The sequence below is a fragment of the Eucalyptus grandis genome, chromosome 8 (genome assembly GCF_016545825.1).
Source record: "Eucalyptus grandis isolate ANBG69807.140 chromosome 8, ASM1654582v1, whole genome shotgun sequence".
Taxonomy (NCBI): Eukaryota; Viridiplantae; Streptophyta; class Magnoliopsida; order Myrtales; family Myrtaceae; genus Eucalyptus; species Eucalyptus grandis.
Genome location: NC_052619.1, coordinates 66,671,007 through 66,690,617, shown reverse-complemented (window position 1 = coordinate 66,690,617; position 19,611 = coordinate 66,671,007). Strand labels below are relative to the sequence as shown.

Below are 19,611 nucleotides of genomic sequence, written 5' to 3'. Positions count from 1 at the left end.
CTCGGGGGGCCGATGACGGCCGCATGTTTTGCTGCTCCCCTGCGGAGGCGGTGGTTTAAGCTGCGGGGCGCGTGGGTGGCGGCGACTGGTCGAGCGGTTGACGGTGCTTTTGTATTTGTTTTGCCCCCCCACGATTTTAGGATAAGGCTCTGAATAGCGGGGAGCTCGCTAACTTTCGGGCGGCGCGTGGGGGCTTTTTGGGCCTTCCCGTCTAACAATGATTCCCTTTTCGGCCCGCCGGGCCCAATGGGCCCATCGTTATGGGGCTGCGGCAAAGCCCACTGGCTGAGACTCAACACAAGTGGTCTCCGTGCCAGCAATTTTTTTTGGTCAGAACCGTCGTTGTGGCGGCGCTAACTTTGATCTGTGTACTTTATGTCGTAAGAGATATTGTGGTCTACAAATAAATATCCCGTGAACATTATTGAACAAATTATCTTTTTTTTTTTTTGATAACTCAAGAAACCTCGCACGACCAGTAGCCGGAGGTAAACCAGTGGGGGCGACACGTGATAGCCACCGCACACGTGCCACCGGTAAGTCGCCAAGAGACTCAAAGCTAGCTTTTCTGCAACGTTGCGGCATGTGGTACAAATTATCTTCTTTCTGCCTAGATATCAAGCAAAAATGCCAGCTACGTGCAGCTACAAATTAAAAGTTCGTTGGAAATTATGAAAATGGTCCCCTATAACTGTCCCTATCTAATTATGGTCTAAGATTCAGTGCTTATACTAAGTCTCGATTTTCGAATTAAATTTCATATTTCGCTCCACGCAGACACCTCGTGTCGATTTCTCATACTTAGTGTTTTTGGTCCGCAAGTACGACTTTTCTGAAAAAAAATTTAATCATAGAGAAACAAAAATATAGTTGCTAACATTAGGAGCATATGTCGAATGCGTCGATGGAGTTTTTAACTAACAGAAATATTACGCAAAAAATCGGCCAAGCCTTGTCACTGGCAATGGTTCCATGCGAAAGATGGGAACCAAAAACCCTAGACCTTCTTTTGGGTCCTGGGGTTGCAGAAGGGTCGAGCTCGGTTCCATCCACCGCCAGGAGAGAAGAAAAAGAAAAAGCTTAGTGTATGACATAAAGTGAGTTGAAGCTTTAGGCAGGCCACGAAGCATAAGAGGATTGATCCAGCGGGGTGGATGATTCACCTGGCAACGAATCAGGACGTACGACGACCTCTCGGTGTGTGCAGCAAAAGAATTTGGTGGACGGTAACTTTTTATGACTTGACGTAATTAATATTCGGGTTGCGCTGTACCGTTTGTGGAGAAGCCGGCTTCTCAGTGAAGATAGATTCAAGATCATCCAATGCCGATTTTATAATTCAGGTAATTGATAAGTCTAGACCTGTGACGGGAAAACAGAGCTCGATGTACTGATGATCATTTTTATATATAGTCTGTAAATGCGAGGAAAAATCTTATCTTTTAAGTTAATTTTTGAGACAAGAGAGGTCAAAAATCATAAACACGTCAAGTATATTCATTTTAGGGCATGTGAGCTGTAGGGAATTTAATTTGTGCATGGTCTACGTGGTGAAGAGCAATTATTTCATAGATTAAATTAGCCGACTCCATCTCCAGAATCTATGAAAACCATAGGGTGCCGCGTTAATACCGTAATGCAGCATGGCAATCAGTGCTGTTTATCGCATCAGTTATGAATTTTGTTTATTGAATATGTTTGCTGTCACCTTCGCAAAGTAGACACCTGCTTTGCATGAATCAGCAGCCTAGAACACGCTTTCCACCTCTTGAAGGAAATCTGTCTGCTTTAGGACAATACTCATCGCCACTCATCATCGCACGTCCTATCGTCTCAACTCTCCTCTCTCTTCGCCCTTTCTGCTCCTTAAAAGCACTTGTCACCCTCCATTGCCGCGATCTTAAGCTCCCGATCTCTCCGAGAGGGGCTGCGGAGCGAGCTTCTCGCGCCGAAGCATGTTGATCTCTCGGTGCTGCATTTCGAGAGCTCTTCCTCTGTCTCACGCTTGCCTTCGTCCTTCGTTCGTGCTATAGTAGTTTGATATCTCTGCTTTACTTTTTGTAGGAACTCCTTCTAGCTCATCTTGCCTTCCATGATCAAAGTTATATTCGTCCCGTCGAAGAGGGAGATCTCTTCAACCATCTAAAGAAGATGAACCGGTTGTTCTCTCTTTTGCAGCAATTGTTCGATGCTCGTGTTCGATCAAATTCGCGCGTCACCGGCACGGTTGCGACGTGCGATTACTTGACAGGTCAGTGTTTATAATTGTGAATGCTGGTGCGCCTCCTCTGCTTTTGCATGCGGTCTGATGCAGTTCGATCCGATAGATCATTGGAGGTATGGCACTTCCCCGCTTATATGGTTTGTCTCTCTCTCCGACCGAAGCAGCTAACATCAATATGTTCTTTTTCCATGAGTCTCGTGATATAGTTGGTACCCATTGGCATGTCCTTACATATGATACCATGTGTGCACCGGGAAATAGAGCAAACCAAATTCACGGGTGTTCCCAGAACATGTAAAGCCCAACTCACGCATTGCTAGATAAGATGCGCCCACATGTTTTATTCATGCATGTAAGCCGAAGCATGCAGTACTTGCTTCCTAGCTATGTACATACCTACTTTACCTTCTGGTATCCTCTAGGCTTTCTATACAAGGCTTGTCCTCTTGCCATTTGAATATAAAAGGCAAGATGGATCATAGTAACACTCCTTGGCATTAAACAGACATTGGGGACAACATGGATCTGCCCGGTGTTGATGGCGGACATCTATGCAATATACCCCTAGTTGATACCTTTGCCTCGGACGAGTCTGGAGTCTGTCCTGCTGAAAGAAGGCATGTTGACTTATGTCTTACATGTACCCTCCTGTACTAAGGGGATTTCCGTTCTCAATTCTGCTAACTGGTCACTGACTCTTACTGTCCTGGTTGATGTGAAGTTCAGTGAGAATGTCTTATTAGTCCACGTTACCGTTTCATTGTGCCCACAATAGATAATAAAGCAAAGAGAGTGTGTCAACTAGGTCATAAAGTCCATAAAGACGACAAGGTTTGATCCTGCATGATAACTGTACTAAGCCAAGATCATATTCGATCACAAGTGGATCGCAGCAGGTCAAGGTAGATTCTGTCAGTAACTGCACAACCATTTTCTGCCACTATCGGAGTAAGTGGAGAGTAGCCAGTCGAGGATGATGCACTGTCGTGTTCATTTCGGTAATCCCCAGGGGAACCTTATTGACATTATCATCGTAGCTCACCAGGGAAGCAATCTGCAAGCCATGAACAGCATTAAGGTCTTTGCAAAGATCCTGCAAAACCACTCGCTTGTTGTGAAGCAAGTCCAAGAGTCATCTTACCTCCTTCTTCAGAGACTCACGCTCCTCTCTCATCATCTTTTCCTGTTCAGAAGATTAGATCAGAATATTCACAAGTATCTGTCAAAAATCATGTTTCTTGCATTCTGTGGGTTTACATGGCAAAGAAACGCATAAATCAGGTTTGTGAAGAGCAATGCTTCAATTCTTGTCCCTCCCTGAATTAATAGTTTAACTCCACTTTAAAGCCAGTGGCACCCCATGTAAACTTCATCAGGCTGCTTTCTCAAGTGACAGTAGATGCAACTTGCTCTCTGTTTCTATAGCAGTTCTTCCTAGCACATCCTCTGTTCTTATTTTATTAGTTCAGGGTTAACTTGCTAGTTGTGTTTTAACTGGCCTATTTTCCTTCCTGCTGGACCCTTAACTCGAATAGTTGAATCCATCAGCAAATATTTCTATTCGATTAAAGCTCTTTAGAAAAAGTAAAATCAAACACCCAGAGTTGTTAAGATGAAATTCTCAAACTCCTTTTCTCATCCACATACTCTTGAAAGTTGCTAGTGACTTTCTCTGTGAACCCTGGGAAATCAAGGCCCGCTAGCTGGACGAGCATATCATATCTGTTCTGGAATGCTGAATAACGTTTTTCAAGGTACTGACTACACAAGGGTAAAGGAAATGAAGAATCTATGTTTATTAAAGACCCACTTCGTAGCTCTGAAAAAAAAACAACAAAATGGCAATGAAGAAGCCAAAGTCATGTTTCTCCAGATTCTAAAACTGCCAATTCTGTTTTTAAAAGTGTGCACACACATTCTTCTGCTCCGTCTTTGTGGAACTAGGCCCCTGGATGTCTATATTGTGATGGAAATTCCAGTCCGACTAAGGTAAACAGGAACAATATTGCTGATCAGTGAAGTATTGACTGGTAATCAACAGCGTCTCTAATGGGTTTATACCAGGTAGTGGACAACTGGAAATGTGAAAATTTGTGTGAGACAGAACAGCTGCAGCACGGAGATTATCTGGGGGAATATTGGTGCAAATGGGTATAAGTGTTGCGAAAACCCATTATGGACAGGTCGGTAGTTTTACTATGATTTGTGGCTGTGAAACAAATTACTCAGTCCATTGTTGGCAAGTATCATAATAATTCAGTACACGCTGTAGCATAGACGCAGAGATTAAATGCTACTTATCAGCGGCGTACATGTTGTAATTCTAATCCAAGAAATAAGAGACTGTTTCATACCTGTTCCTGCAAGGTAGTTTTGAACTCCAACATTAGTTTTGTCTGCAGGAAGTAATAATCAGTTTGAAATGTGCATAAAGATTTCAGCAGGAGATTGCATGAAATAAAAAACTTTACTTTGCAGATGGGATGGATTATATATGAACGAAGTCATTTAAGACTTCGCCAGGAATTGAAGTTTATGCAGACACAGAGATAATCAGTAGAATGGATGGCTAGTAACTTTTATCTCAACTAGGAAACATCAGTATTTTTCTAGAACATGAATCTGTTCATCAGATTACAGAAGTGCATCTGAAATCAGCTTTTCGTACCTACACATGATACTTTTTTCTAGAAGCATGCGACTGCTATTGTGAAGTCACTCAACAAGGTTCAGAATTGTAAAAGAGTAACTAAAATTTTAATTTGTTTTTCCCCTTTTTGATAAGAAAGACCGTCAGCCTGAGCTCACAGGAGATGAGGGACACAAATGAACGTGGATGCAGAGCAGCCAACACGGCAAAAGGAAAAGAGCCAGAGTTATATGCCACCTCACTTGTGGAAACCCATCAAATGTGGGCCTCGGCCACAACAATGCCTTCTTTAATCTTTGAGTGATTCAAAAAAAGAAGACAAAATCAGTAATATGAGAGTGAGAACTACTGCAAGGCATATGACTAGTAACATAAAAAATTAGCAGGGACAAACAATCCTAGTCCATGCAATCCACTGATCAGCATCCAACATAAAATGGTACAGCATATTGATCTCAAAGCTTTGATCATGTGTACTCATCTTCTTTGGCTTTGGTTTCATTTAATCTTAAAGTTGAGGCAATCAGCACTGGCTATTAGCAGACAATTCTCTGAGAAAATTTTCAGATGCAGGATCTGAGGTCTCTCTGCAAACGACAGCTAGGGAAAAAAAAGCCAGTGAAATACAGGAAAATTGAACTCCCTTTCGTAAAGGCCACATGTAGAGATCACTTAATCATCATCTATAATTGGTCAAATCCAATGATCGCGGAGAAGGCAAGAGGAGACAAAAATGACATTAAAAAAAGGATTCTTCTGTCTGGATAAATTGCCAATTCTGTATGTCTCAACTTTAGTCCCTGAAATAAATCTGATCCAAACAGAATTATAAATCTGAATTGGACTTGTGATTTGACATCCGAACAAGCAAATTGAAATTTCACATTGAATTTGGATTCTTAGTTTGAGTAAGTTTCCTAATTTGAGTTGGTAAGTCACGTTTGAACATGTAAAAATAGAAATTCACTTATTACACAGACCAAATAATAGAAGTGTTAAAGATTTTCTCTTTGTGAGTTTTGTGAGTGAGTTATCTATGAGAAATTGTGAGATAACAATTACTGATTTGTTTTTCATGTAATCTAAAGTGAAGAAACACTTGAGGGAGGATAGTGATTCTGTAATTCTCTAGATTCGTAGTGAAATTCTTTGTGGATGGCTTGGCTCTCTCGTGGAGTAGGTACCAACATTTGGACCAAATCACATAAATCCCTATTATCTTTATCATTTCTCATTGATTTCTTTGATAATTTCTTCTTCCCACGTTAGATTTGAATTACATAATTTATTAAGTTCCACGTTACTTCAAAACAATTGGTATAAGAAGAATGCTTAGTGTTTCTAGGGTTGATTTGGAGCTTGGGCTCATTTGATTATTATTTAAAAATATTGGGTTTACAATTACGTATGAAGCAAGAATTGAGAATAGGAGGGACAATTATAATTGTGGACCATTAAGATCCATGTGATGCTCATAACCAAAGGTTTGGCAAAGGCTTCGATTGCAAGGAAAAGTGCTAGAAATGATGAAAGAGGCCAATATGGTAGATTTGATGGAAAAGGTGAAGAGTACAATCTTGTTGAATCTATCAGATGAGATGTTAATTGAAGTGGCCAATGAGATATGATGCTATGATTGTGGGTAAACTTTAGCCACTTTATCAAGGGTTTGAATAATTGCTTGTACATGCTTTAAATGATGTTTTAATTCTAGGTGGTTGAACAAACAAATATCAAAACCCATTTAGGTGAGTTCAACAAACTCATAATGGACATGCAGAATTGCAATGAGGCCTTGCCTGATGAGAAACAAGGTATAATATTGTTAGTGTCTCCTAGATTCTTTTGAGCACTTCACCAATTCATTATCATGGGGCCACACTACATTATCTTGGAAGATGTAAAGTCCACTTTGTTTTCTTAGAGGTGGCAAAAGAAGTTATGAGAAGATATGGTTGGGTAATATTTGACACAAAGTTTATTTTCGAAAGTAGAGACGACACGATGTTACTACTACCATGAGGTGGGGCACTATAGGAGAAATTATTTGATGTATAAGGGCAAAATAGTTGAGGTGAAATTTGTGGCGAGGTAAATATTGTTATTTGATGTATAATAGGTTTAATGATGCTAATGATGCATTAGCAATCACCACGAGTTCATAAGAGGATGATTCGATGATTGATTTTGAAAGTTCTCATCATGTGGCTTCCTATAGACATCAATTTTCTACTTCTCACCGCATGAATTATTGAGGTTGTCTCACATTGGTTATGGAAGACACTGATGATTGATTAATAAGTATGAAGAAAAGCTTCACCTTTTGAGCCAACTTTTGGGATGAAAGGTCTAAGATCACCCAACGCTTATATCAAAGCCTAGGTTACCAACAAATATGACTCAATGGTTACTCAAAGAGGGTTGTTGCGGCTCTGACTTAAGCCCAATATGTTAAAGGGAGATTGTTAGGGTTATCCCACATGGATTGTGGAAGGGGCAAGTAATTAGTTTAAGAGTGTAAGGGAAAACTTTACCCTTTGAGTTAGCTTTTGGGATGAGAAACGCCCAAGACCATCCACTATTAGTATTGGAGCTATGATTGCCAACAAGTTTGGAAGCAACAGTCCAACTAGAGAGTTACGGGTTGTTATGTCTTTGACCCAGGCTCTATGTGTGAGGAGGAAATAGCTTTTCGCATGAGGGAGTGTGAGGAGGTCCAAGACCATCTAATACTGATATTAGAGTTTGGATTGCCATTAAGTTTGGATCCAATAGTCACATAAGAGAGTTGTCAATAAGTTTGGACCCAACAGTCACATAGGAGAGTTACAAATTGTTGTGGCTCTAATCTAGGCTTGATATATGAGGGTGAGAGAGGCCTACCCAACACTAGTATTAGAGTTCAAATTGCCAATAAGTTTAGACCCAACAATTACATAGGAGAGTTACTAGTCTCAAAGCTTAGATTGCCAAGAAGTTTGGACCCAATAATCACACGGAGAGTTATGAATTGTTGCGGTTCCGATCTAAGCTCGATGTGTGAAGGGAAGATTATAGAGGTTATCCCGTATTAGTTGTTCGATTTATAAGTATAAAGGAAAGTTTCATACTTTAAGCTAACTTTTGGACTGAGAGAGGCTCAAGACCACCCAACATATATGTGGTAAGGCTCTTTTGGGAAACAAATTGCTTGTAAAATAGTAAGGATTGAAATAATTCTTATTAAAATGCACAATGGAGTGGCCTAGCAGAGAAAAAAACCTATTTCACTCAGTGCTTTTGATGAGTTCGGATACAAATCTTCGCTAAAAGTAGATATTTGAAGCTTCTTCAAGGTGTGCTTACCATGATGATAGGGATGACATGAGACTTGAACAAATGAGTGAAAGAGAAATGATTGTTTTGAGTCAGAGGGTGTTCCTAGGAAGTCACTGAAAAGAGAAGTTTAACTTCCGCGTACACTTCAACATCAATACTTAGCGGAGGATGAAGTTTTGCATGGGATTTCATCGAACTTTGGAGATTGTAGGCTGCGTATGCTGAAACTTATAAGGACTCTCTCGAGTTTTGTCTAAGGATGGTGCTAGGTATGTGTTGTTCTTTGTCAATGGCATTTCAAGAAAGTTGGATTAGTCTAACACGAGAGTGAGGTGCTTGGAATTTATATCATAAAAGACGATTGAAATTTACATAGCAAGAAAGATTGTGCCCTTAACTGACAAAATTGAAATTCTATTCTCAAGAGCTTATTCGGTTTTGCATAAAGAAAGGTATAGTGAAATACTTGACATCAACACACTACAATTTAATGGAGTCATAGAACTGATAAACAATATTATATATCAGTGAGAGCTTGCTCTTACTATTCAATGCACCACCAGGTAAAGATGGGCTGAAGTAGTGAATTCAGCTTATTAGTTAGTGAACAAATCACCATCACTAGCAATTTGATTGGAAAATTCCCAAGGAAACATGATTGAGTAAGCTTACTAATTACACTAGGCTAAGAGCGTTCGGTGTTGCCCTACCTATGCTCATGGGTATAATGGCACAATGGGGTTAAGGGCATGGAGGTACTTGTTCCTAAACTATGTACATGGGATTTGTAGTGGACTAAGGATGATATCACCTAGTTTTACGTTCAACAGAGAAGTTACTTTTAACAAATTTGCTTTCTTTAATAAGAGTGAAGGGTTGGTATAGAGAAAAGTTTGAGGTGTTCAAAAACAAGTGAAGCTTTGGAGAGAGCCAAGAGATGTTCAAGGTGCGGTAGATATGACAATTTCTATAAAGTCGCTTGATTCCATAGCAATTGACGGTTGTTCCAAAGAGTTGATGAACTTTCTAGGTGGTTAGCAGAGATGGCTGAGATAAAGCGATGGTCATATGAAGATAACAAAATTAATAATTTGGGTGTTGTAGAGACAGCTTTAGGTTTGGAGACACAAAGTGAAAACTACCGTAATGTTGTGAGTTACTAGGAGTAATAAGTACCCCGCCTTTAGCCTATCGTAAATTGTTTAGGCTTGTCACTATGTACTTTGATGGAGGTGGAATGCTTGTCTCATGCTTCACATGCTAGTTGTCCAAGTTATGCCGTGAATAGTACTAGGGTTAATCTTTTAAACGCAGGAGAATGTGTTGGCTAATCCAAGTGTGCATGAGGATGTAGTGAAGTGGATCCTCATTCTTGTGAACGATAGATGTGGCAATATGTTACGAAGGATGCAATTTAGGTAGTGTGGTGATATCTAGTTTATGGACTTAGGTCACGTATGGAGCATGAAGGATGACAGCTATTCCTTCGTTTCTCTTAGATGCGCTTTGACTTAGGAGACGTCATGGTGAGGCATGATGACAATGAAAGGAGCTAAAGAGGCAGTGTGCTCTAATGACTTGATTGGTGATGCACCTTAGGAGTTGATGTGGTGTCTAGTGGAAATCAAAGACATCATTAGAGAAACAAGTACATTGATGACCAAAATTTCTATTTTAGATATAGCATATTAGGAGAGTATGTGATTGTAAAGAAGCTTCCTACGATGAAGAATCTTGCAAACATTTAGACCAAGTTCTTCCTCTAGACAAGTTCGAGGATAGCTTGGGCTTGATTGACATCTATGAAGGTCGAGTACCCGTCCAAGCTTTACAAAAACCAATATAGATGATAAACATTATAACTTGACTACAAGAGCTAAGACGGAAAATTGTTAGATAAGTCTTGAATCTAAGCTCGTGAAAGAAACCCAATACAAATAAAGAGACTTGTGGTTTGATGTCCAAACAAGTGAAAGATTATTGAAATACTTTATATATTGGATTTGGATTTCTAATTTGAGTACATTTTCTAGATTGAGTCGACATGTCACATAAATTTTTACTCAATTGTTACACACGAGCAAACAATAGGAGTGTTGAGTTTCTTTTTGTGAGTTTTCTAAGTAAGTTCTCTTAAGAGATAGTAAGATAACACTTATAGTTTGCTTTTAGATGTAATCTAAGATTGAGAAATGTTTAAGTGATTGAAACACCGTAATTCTTTGAATTTATAGTAGATTTCTTTGTGAATAGCTCTTCTGGTACGGTGGCTATCGATACTAGAATTGAATCACATAAATTTCTCGTATCCCTCCTATTTGATTTTTCTAATGATTTCTTCTTTTCGTGTTAGATTGTGCGTGATCTGTTAGTTTTTTTGTCATTTCAAAACCATTTCCACTACTCATTAGTAATGAATTCAAGATATAGCTCATCTTCATCGACGAAGACTAGTCCCAGGGTTGTCACTGAGCATTCCCATTTAATTTATGTTGAGTCAATTTCTTTACTCAATTGCACTAAAATTTTGCACCATGTTATCGTTCACTATAAACAAAAGGATAGATAGAATGGCACCTTTCTAGATCTAGTTTGTCTCAGTGCAGAATCTAGTTGCTTCTCTAGTTGTACTAAGTCGGTCACACTCATCTTCTCAATATCTGGCCCTCTCAAGTATCTGAAAAGGAAAGATATTCATGTAAAAACAAACTGAATTCTTTTCATAGAGAGGCGAGCCCATAAATAGGAGTTCAACCTTTGAACTATCTGAACAATCTCAGGATGTGACCAGTAAACCGCATCTTCAGATCCATTTCCCTGTAAAAGAGGTAATTTTAGGTGTCAATCACTAGTACAAATGTGTAGGTAATATCTGAATGTTGCTACGTGTTCTAACAAACCTCACTTTTTAGATTGACTACATAGGTGAAAGAGATGGAGAGTTCCTGTCGTTGGAAGCTTGACATCTAAGTTTACCCTGATTACTTGATACCGACATGGCATAGCTCATGCCTCTACTACACTTGCCAGCGTATAATTCTCGAAATGTCATTTCTAAAAGGTGGAGGAATATGCTTTCATGTCCTCATTTCAAAATGAATTGTTTTATGTAAAGGACAGTAATAGTCTCACCGACGTGCACTGCTTGTAAAAGAACACAATTATACAAAAAAATTATCAATTGGTCAAGTCTCTGTCTGATTTGAAATAACTAAAATATAAGGCATGGGAATAAATCTGTTTGCTCAGCTATCCTAGATTTCTTTCCTTTGTAAAGTTCTATGTGCTTCTGACAAGTCATCTTGAATTTTGGTTATTTTAGGGGAACACCAAAAACATGCCTCAGTTTTCACTCCATGACCAAAAACATACTCGCGTTTTCAAAATTACAAGTTACATATCTCTGCCTCACTAAATAACTTAATTACCCTTTCTTGTGTAACACACCCTAAAACCTATCCTCGTATTACTTAAAACACCCAAACTCTCAATCCAAATGTATTGCCACTCTCCCCTGCCACCGGCCACCACCTCTGCTGACTCAGACCGCCCCCCCAACTCCACTTGTTGCCATCACGGCTCACTCTCTCTCACATCACCCCTCCACCTGGCCGGAGCCTTGGGTCGGGGTTACCGTTGGTCATAGCAACCTGGATTGAGGTCATGACGCCATAGGCAACCTTGAATTGAGGTCACAACGGTGTGGCTGACCTCAATGAGGTCGTCCATGGTATTGGCGACATTGATCCAAGGTCACGATGCCACCGGCAACCTCCGATTGAGTCCCCCAGGTGAGGTGTGCTTCCAGTGAGAGAGGTACGGGGCGAAAAGTCGGGCTCAACGGCGATGCTTGCATCTAGCGGCTTCCTGGTGGCATCAAAGGGAATCTGGGTGACTGGCCGGAGAGGTTGGAGGCGGGTGGCATCAATGTTGTCTTAGCTACGAATTTAAGTTAAGTGCTTTGTTGGTTAGTTAGGATTTGGATGTGGGTTGGTGTGAGAAAAGGGTAGGGGCATTTTGGGAAAAAATAAAAATGTTGTACATAAGTACGCAAATTTGCTGACAATCTTGTAAGGTGCATAAATTTTGCTGAGTTGAAGAAGCAAACTTGTAGTTCTAAAAGTCGAGGTATGTTTTCGGTCATGGATGGAAAACCGAGGCATGGCTTTCCTACTTTCCCTTATCTTTTTTGATGATATGTGTCGATGACCACTTCTCGTTGCTTTTAACAAATCTTACATACCTCAACCGTTTTGGCATCTTTATCTTTGGAGGTCTCTGCTTCTCCCAAATAGTTCTGATATCGCTCGAGGATGTCGGTAAAGCTACAATAGCAGGGTACTTTGTTAGAAATATCAGGAAATATGTTTAACAAGTAAAGAAATACAACATAATTGGCACAAGATTGGAAGAAAAATTTCAGAGACTTCAAGTGCAGGTTGCTAGAGAAAAATGATAAATACAAACGAAATTTGGCTGTGTTCAATGTCAGACGCAATTTATGCCGTGTTCTATATTTCTGAATTTATTAAGCTCTTGAGTGATTCACATAATGAAAATGGCTTGCAACTTGTACTCAAAAGTATCACTAGCTTAATTTAAGTAGCTAGCTTGATTTTGCGTCATAATTGCTAGAAATATATTTAGGAGATTTTATATATTTTTATTAATTGGTCCTGATTTATTGTAATTACTATTTTACTATTTTAGATAGTCATCTTATAAAACTTATAAATAAGCTCGCTAATTCATTTGGTAATATATAGAATATTGCATTTCTTTGTCGTCACAATTCTTAACTTAGTTTTCGAGAAAGCACACATTGAATCTATTTCATAGTAACGCCAACTGCATCGGTCATGTTTCTCCACGGTTGTAATCATGATGCCAGCCGTATTGGCCAGGTCACTTTCGTTCTCTATCGAATCATCAATTGTAGTTGTTGTTTGAGACTCTTTCGCTTTAGAAAACAAACATTACCACTAGACTCACTACCCTCGGACGAGTTAGATCCTAAAATTTCATTGCACACAACCGATGAACACTACTTCACACATCCCCGCCTCTCTTATCTATTAAACCCGTCATGTTTCAATGCTATTCCGACACATTTTGGGGGTTTTCTTTCAATAAAATGAACACCACCGCTAGAATCCCCACCGTCGGACAAGCTAGCCACCCATATTTCGCCGCCAAAACCCGCTGCATGCACCCATACACGTTGCCAAAAGCCACTATGTTCGACATCCATCCTCCAGGCGCTCCTCCCGCATGCTAACTTCATCCGCCGCCTTACGCCACCGCCATCAATTGGAGTTGACTTCGAGCGTTGATCAACGTTGACCAATAATTCAATCAAAACAAATCAGTTTCGAGGCACTTTCTGAACAATTCAACAACTTTTTGATCGATTCTTGGCAATCTTAGGCCGGTTCCCAAATTTTCCACATGTAAAGTCAATTTTTGGCCTTATTTTCTCCATATCGGTTCTTCAAATACCAGTTTCTTCGCAGTTCTTGTCTAACCTACTATGTTGAAACTAGTAAAATGCGTATTATGGATAAATTAGAAGTTTCGATGTCCAACAACCATCAACTATGTCCTAAGCAACTTATAAGACAGCCAATTGACCTCCAAATTGTGGTATACATGCAATTGCATCGCCACTGCTGCTATTGCAAAGGCTTCTCTTAATAGATTGTTTGTCATTCTCTTATTAAAGGATTTTCATTCCTTTCTTCTACTAGAGTATAGGAAAAAGCTTCTCTTTCATAATGGGGGGTTCAAGAAGGATCTGATCAACATGGGAGGTGTGCAGTTATCTTGCAACTTCTTAGCTACTATGCAAGTCCGTCCTCCAATCGATTCCAACGGTCTTTCATTCACCTTCTCTTCTTGACATGATCCAAGTGTTCGAGCTAGCAGATCAAATTAGGGGTTTAAATGGGAGATGGTATCGTAGTGATTATTGACTTACCTAAGTTTTTACTAGTCATCATCAATTTACCAATTGTTTTGTCCTTGTTCTTGGCTTTCCTGGCTTATCTCCATGCCTTCCATGAGAATTTTGTTTCATTTATTATGTCTATCACTCAACATACTTCTCATTTGTCACTTGTTAACTCCATTTGCTACAATCATATGACTTCATATTCTAATTTGTTTCAGTCAAAAACTTCACTTCACATGCCTTTACCATTCACACAATTGATAATTTACAAATGAGAGTCAGTCATGCAAAAAACATTTCAACATCTGTATTATCCATGCCTAACAATCCCATACCGTCTCCTAAATTTGATTTCAATATAACAATTATGTAAACTTGGCTTTCATGTTTACTTCTCCCATGGTTGTCATGTGCAAAATCCATGGACAGAGTAGACTATAGGGACAAGCCGTAGAGTGGGATACCAATTTGAATTCATCTCCTTGAATACTCCTAGCTCTTTTGCTTATTGTGCTGCCGAAGCTTTGCATTCTCAGTTAGGTCATTATTTTTCCTCTATATTGAGAACTTTGATTTCAAGTCATCATTTAGCTCTACCTTATCAATTGGGAAAACACAATATCTTGCCATTTGATCTTAGTGAATCTTCCTTTCATGCTCCTTTTAATCTTATTCACTTTGATATCTGAGGACCATCTTCCACCCCTACCACGGAAGGCTCTCGCTATTTTATAATCTTTGTGAATAATCATTCTCATTATACATGATTTTTATCTTTTGAAAAATTGATCTAAATTTACTCACATTTGTCATGATAAAAACATAATTTTCTCAAGATATCAAGGTTTTTCATAATGATAATGACATGAATGTAGAGATATTGAATTTCTTAGAATTTTCTTCCAAAATGGAACTATAGTTCATTGTTCTTAATCAAGAACTTCCCAACAAAATGATTGAGTAGCATCTAAATAATTATATTTTGGATGTTACACCCACTCTTCTAGTCTTTGCTTCTTGTCTCGAACAATTTTCTAGAGAGGCTTGTCTTACTGCTAAATATAATATCAGCTGTACCCATCAATAACATTTCTCCTCATGAACATTGTGTGGTAGTGTCCACAATTATAATCTTCTGCAAGTCTTTGATAGAGCTCGTTTTATAAATCTTCTTTGACATGAACGCACAAAGTTAGTATCTCATGCCTTTTTACATTGCTTCTTTAAGTATGACCTGAGCACAAAAAGTAAAGATGTAAGGATCCTATCTCTAATTGCCTTCATGTGTCCCACCATGTTACCTATTGGGAACACAAGATATTTTCATCTTTCAATCCCTACAATCATCGACTCATGTTCCCTTCTTCACCAACAATTCAGTAGATTATATCACACCTCTGTTCACTTGTGAATCTTCCTCTCTAAAACTGTCTTCTTCCTCTAATCTTGATGTAGGTCCTATAGGCATACTACCTTGTTCTAACATGTCTACTCCATCCATGGTTCTTCACTGACCAACATTGTTGTTCCACTAGAATAAGTCAACCTTCTATTTCACTGCACAACTACCATTGGTACTTTACCATCGCTTTTCTTTCCGTATCTCGCACATAGAGAAGCTAGTACTTATTCTATCAGGCAAAAAGCAATAGCATATGAGTTGTAGGCCCTAAACAAATCTCATATATGGGTTTTGGTTGATTTGCTTCTCGATATGTCCATATAGGATGTAATTAGGTATATGATATTAAAATAAAGGCATATGGTAATATGGACCATTACAAAACTCAAATAGTGGCAGAAGGCATTACTCAGGAATATAGAGTTCACTATGAAAAGACTTGCTCCCGTTGCACACCTTTATTCTATCCATAGTTTTCCCATTGTTGTCGCAATCAAGCTTTCATGTCTATTCTAAATGGATGTTAAAAAAGCATTCATGAATAGTGATTTACTGATACTCATCCTTCTAGCAAAGTATGTCAATTACATAGAGCATTATATAACCTCAAAGAGGCTCCTCATACATGGTTTCTAAGCTTAGCTCCACCATGGAGTTTTTGGGTTTCAATTTCAATTCTTAAAACCATGCTCTTTTTGTTCAGTTCACATTTCATGGGTATATGCTGCTCTTATATGTGGACAATATAGTTATTATTGGCGATGATCATATTTAAAATTCAAGTAGTATCTCATTCATCTTTCACAAGCCAAATATGCTAGTAATCTTGTCTCTCAAGCCCAAATCACTAACAAAAATGTCATTACAATTCCTATTGAGACCAATGCCAAATTTAATTCCACAAATGGGGCTCCTCTTTTAAACCCTACACCCTATTGGCAGCTAGTTGGCAGTCTTATATATCTCACTGTTTCTCGACCTAAAATTGCCTATACCATACATATTATTAATTCGAACATGATTGCACCTTGTACAAGTCATTTTGTTGTGGTCCTTCGAATTCTTCACTTCAATAGGGATATTATTTCATGGCCCTCACTTTTTTGCTCGTTCTACTTTGGAGTTGATAGTTTATTTTGCTGTGGACTGGGCTGATAACTTTCAAGATTGTCACTCCACTATGGGCCATTGTTTCTTTTTTGGTACCTCATTTGTCTCATGAAGTACTAAAAAACAGGCCCTATCCTTCACTCTAGTACAAATGCAGAATATCGAACTCTTGTTGATACGATATGAGAATTACTAGAAGATATGAGACTACGCCAGTGTAATGGAATAGTCATTCATTGCGATAACCGAAGTGCTATCCCAAATAGCACATATTGATTCCGTAAATGCATCAAGAGCATTGAAGTAAACTGTCGCTTCACCCGATAACATATTCTCCATGGCACTTTGTTTGACTTGTCTCTACTTCATCTGCTGAACAAATTGTTGATATCTTCACCAAAATACATTTACTTGGGCATTTTTGGGATCTTTCCTCCAAACTTAAGTTGACTCTTTGAAATCACTTTAAGTTTGCAAGGATGTTAGAAATATATTTAAGAGATTTCGTATATTTCCATTAATTGGTCCCGATTAATTTTAATTGATAATATGTTACTTTAGATAGTCAGTCTGTAAAGCCTATAAATAGGCTCGTGGACTCTGCATTTGATAATGCACAGAATATTGCATCTTTCCGTCATCACAATTGCCAATTATACTTTTCACTCCTAAACTTCCTCGCATTTAGTTAGTCACGTGTGTTCAAAAAATTCCTAATGAATCTTTTGAACACGAGGTTCTTGACAAAGACAAATTGACTTCCATGGCATCAGTTCTTTCGTAGTTGACCATTGCGGAGTTCTCTTTAACGACGAAAGTACCGCTCGCTGTAACATGAGATAACAAGCCACCTTTCTTGTCGCTTAAATCTCGAGATTCGTTATTGCATGACGCTTCCATTCCTCCCCCCGGTTTGAAATGACAAGGAAGATAAATACCAAGAGGAGCGAGAAATGACAAGGAATGTCGCGAGTTCCCATGCCGAATAGCGTAAGCGACCGGGTCAGAGGCCTATAATCCACCTAGCCCCGAATTTAAAGCAAAAATGGACCGAGAGAGACAGCAAACACGCACAGTGCATAAAAGATAAGCAGCGAAAAAGGACGAAATCCTGAAAGCGGATAAGCAACGAACCACTAAAAAATCGAATCGTAAGCAAACGAACACGGCAGGTGACGCGTCGGCATCAACCGCCGGAATCGCAGCAGTAGCATCAGCAAAAGCTCGAAAAAAAATCACGGCCGCAGCGCGAGGAGCGACGCTGACCGAGCGAGCGAGCGAGCTAGCTCGCAATCGCCAGAGCGCGACAGAGAGACACGGAGAGACAGAGAGAGGGAATCGAAGGGGAGGCGCACCTGTCGCCGCTGCAGAATTCGTAGAGCTTGCCGCGGCTGGAGAAGACGACGAGGGCGACGTCGACGTCGCAGAGCACCGCGAGCTCCCGCGCCTTCTTCATCAGCCCGCCCCGGCGCTTCGAGAAGGTCACCTGCCGGCTGCTCTTGTCGGCGATCCTCCGAATCTCCACCTTCCTCCGCCCCATACGCGGCGGCGGCCGGCCCCGGCGCTCCGAATCGAAGCAGAAAAAGCTCCTCGAGAGAGAGAGCGAGAGTGTGTGCTTGTGCGTGCGTGCGTGCGGGCGGGCGCGTCGAAGCAAAGAAGAGGGGGCCGTGAACTGAAAAGGGGACGCGCGCACGCCAGCCTTCCCTTTCGTTCCGCTGATTCGTCGAAATCTAATTTAATGTTGAGTTGGTCGATTCAATGATTAAATAATCCCGGAAATTAGGTGCGACGACACGTGTCATGCCCTGGGACGCCTCCGAGATGCTGCTCTTCTTTTTCTTTTTGCCTTTTGTTTTTTCCTCTCCGCTTTTTCCAGGATTTGCCGTCACCGCTCTCCGACACATGATGGTGTTTCGGTTCGCGAACGCCTTTTCGGCAGATGGGGTTTATTATTCAATACTCATGAAGGGAACTGGCTAATCCTTTTTTTTTTTTTTTTAATTATTATTATCGTGATTATTTTATAAAGTGGGTGCCAAGCATGTGGCAGTAGAGTAACTAATGGAAATTTCTAAAATTTATAATTCCTAGCAAAATCACTAATTGCATCTTTGATCATAAAAGTTTCTATTTTTAGCTTATGACTTTTTCTCGAAATGTGCATTTTCGAAATGATGTACGTGCCCATTACTACTTTTAGCGATTTTAAATGTTGCTGTTATAACACTAATTAATGAATTTGTTATCCCTTTTCTTTATTTTTGGAGTCCAGTCAATAGGGTTATTATATGAAGTGTGTGCAGGACCATGCTCATTTGAAGAAGACCAACCAAAGTCGCCTAGAATTTTTTGAAACATTTTGAGGATAGTAATTGTACCGAGTTCTAGAGCATCCTTTACTTAAATGCCGAAGATGCAATCTCGTCTGAAAGATCGATTATCAATCAACATTGTAACGGGTGCACTTTTTGTATAAATCGAGGGCTCTTTTCTTATTTCTATTCATCTAAACATTTCAACAATACAATTTTTTTTTTCTCAAAACTTCTTTGTATACTTGTCTTTTTATGACTTGAGCGAGTGAGCGAGCAATCAATCATTGAGAAAGACTTAATTTATGTGCTATATCGATTTAAGAGAACCTAAGTTGCCACACGGTCTCGATCTTAAATGATCAAACCTATGACATAATCATGTTACGATAGAGTAATTAATAGAAGTTTCTAAAAAATTATAACAGCCAATTATAAAGTATTTTGTATTTTTGATAGTAAAAATTTCTATTTTTGGTTCGTGACTTTCTTCTCCAAATGTGCTATTCTTCGAATTTTGTACGTCGATCTTTTAGTGCTGCTGCTGTCAGGATATGGATGAGATTTGTACAACTTCAATAAATAATAATGGTACTCTTACCAAAAAATAAAAATAAAAATAAATAATAATGGTACAGTCGTGGT

The 19,611-nt window shown here is 39.4% G+C and overlaps 1 protein-coding gene and 1 long non-coding RNA gene across 2 annotated transcripts; one reads left to right on the top strand and one right to left on the bottom strand.

Annotated features, from left to right (window-relative positions):
• Positions 1-1,801: 1,801 nt before the first annotated feature.
• On the top strand, positions 1,802-4,579 carry LOC104415666. Its single transcript, XR_720462.3, has 2 exons — positions 1,802-1,969; positions 2,065-4,579. It is a non-coding gene; the product is annotated as an uncharacterized LOC104415666 (long non-coding RNA).
• Positions 2,946-18,372, bottom strand: LOC104415665 (MADS-box protein FLOWERING LOCUS C). Its single transcript, XM_010026992.3, has 7 exons — positions 18,010-18,372; positions 12,436-12,517; positions 10,948-11,009; positions 10,770-10,869; positions 4,579-4,620; positions 3,366-3,407; positions 2,946-3,278 (listed from the first exon to the last, which is right to left on the bottom strand). Exons 1-7 carry the CDS (start codon positions 18,192-18,194, stop codon positions 3,165-3,167), a joined length of 627 nt encoding a protein of 208 aa, XP_010025294.2. The 5' UTR covers positions 18,195-18,372; the 3' UTR covers positions 2,946-3,164.
• Positions 18,373-19,611: the final 1,239 nt, after the last annotated feature.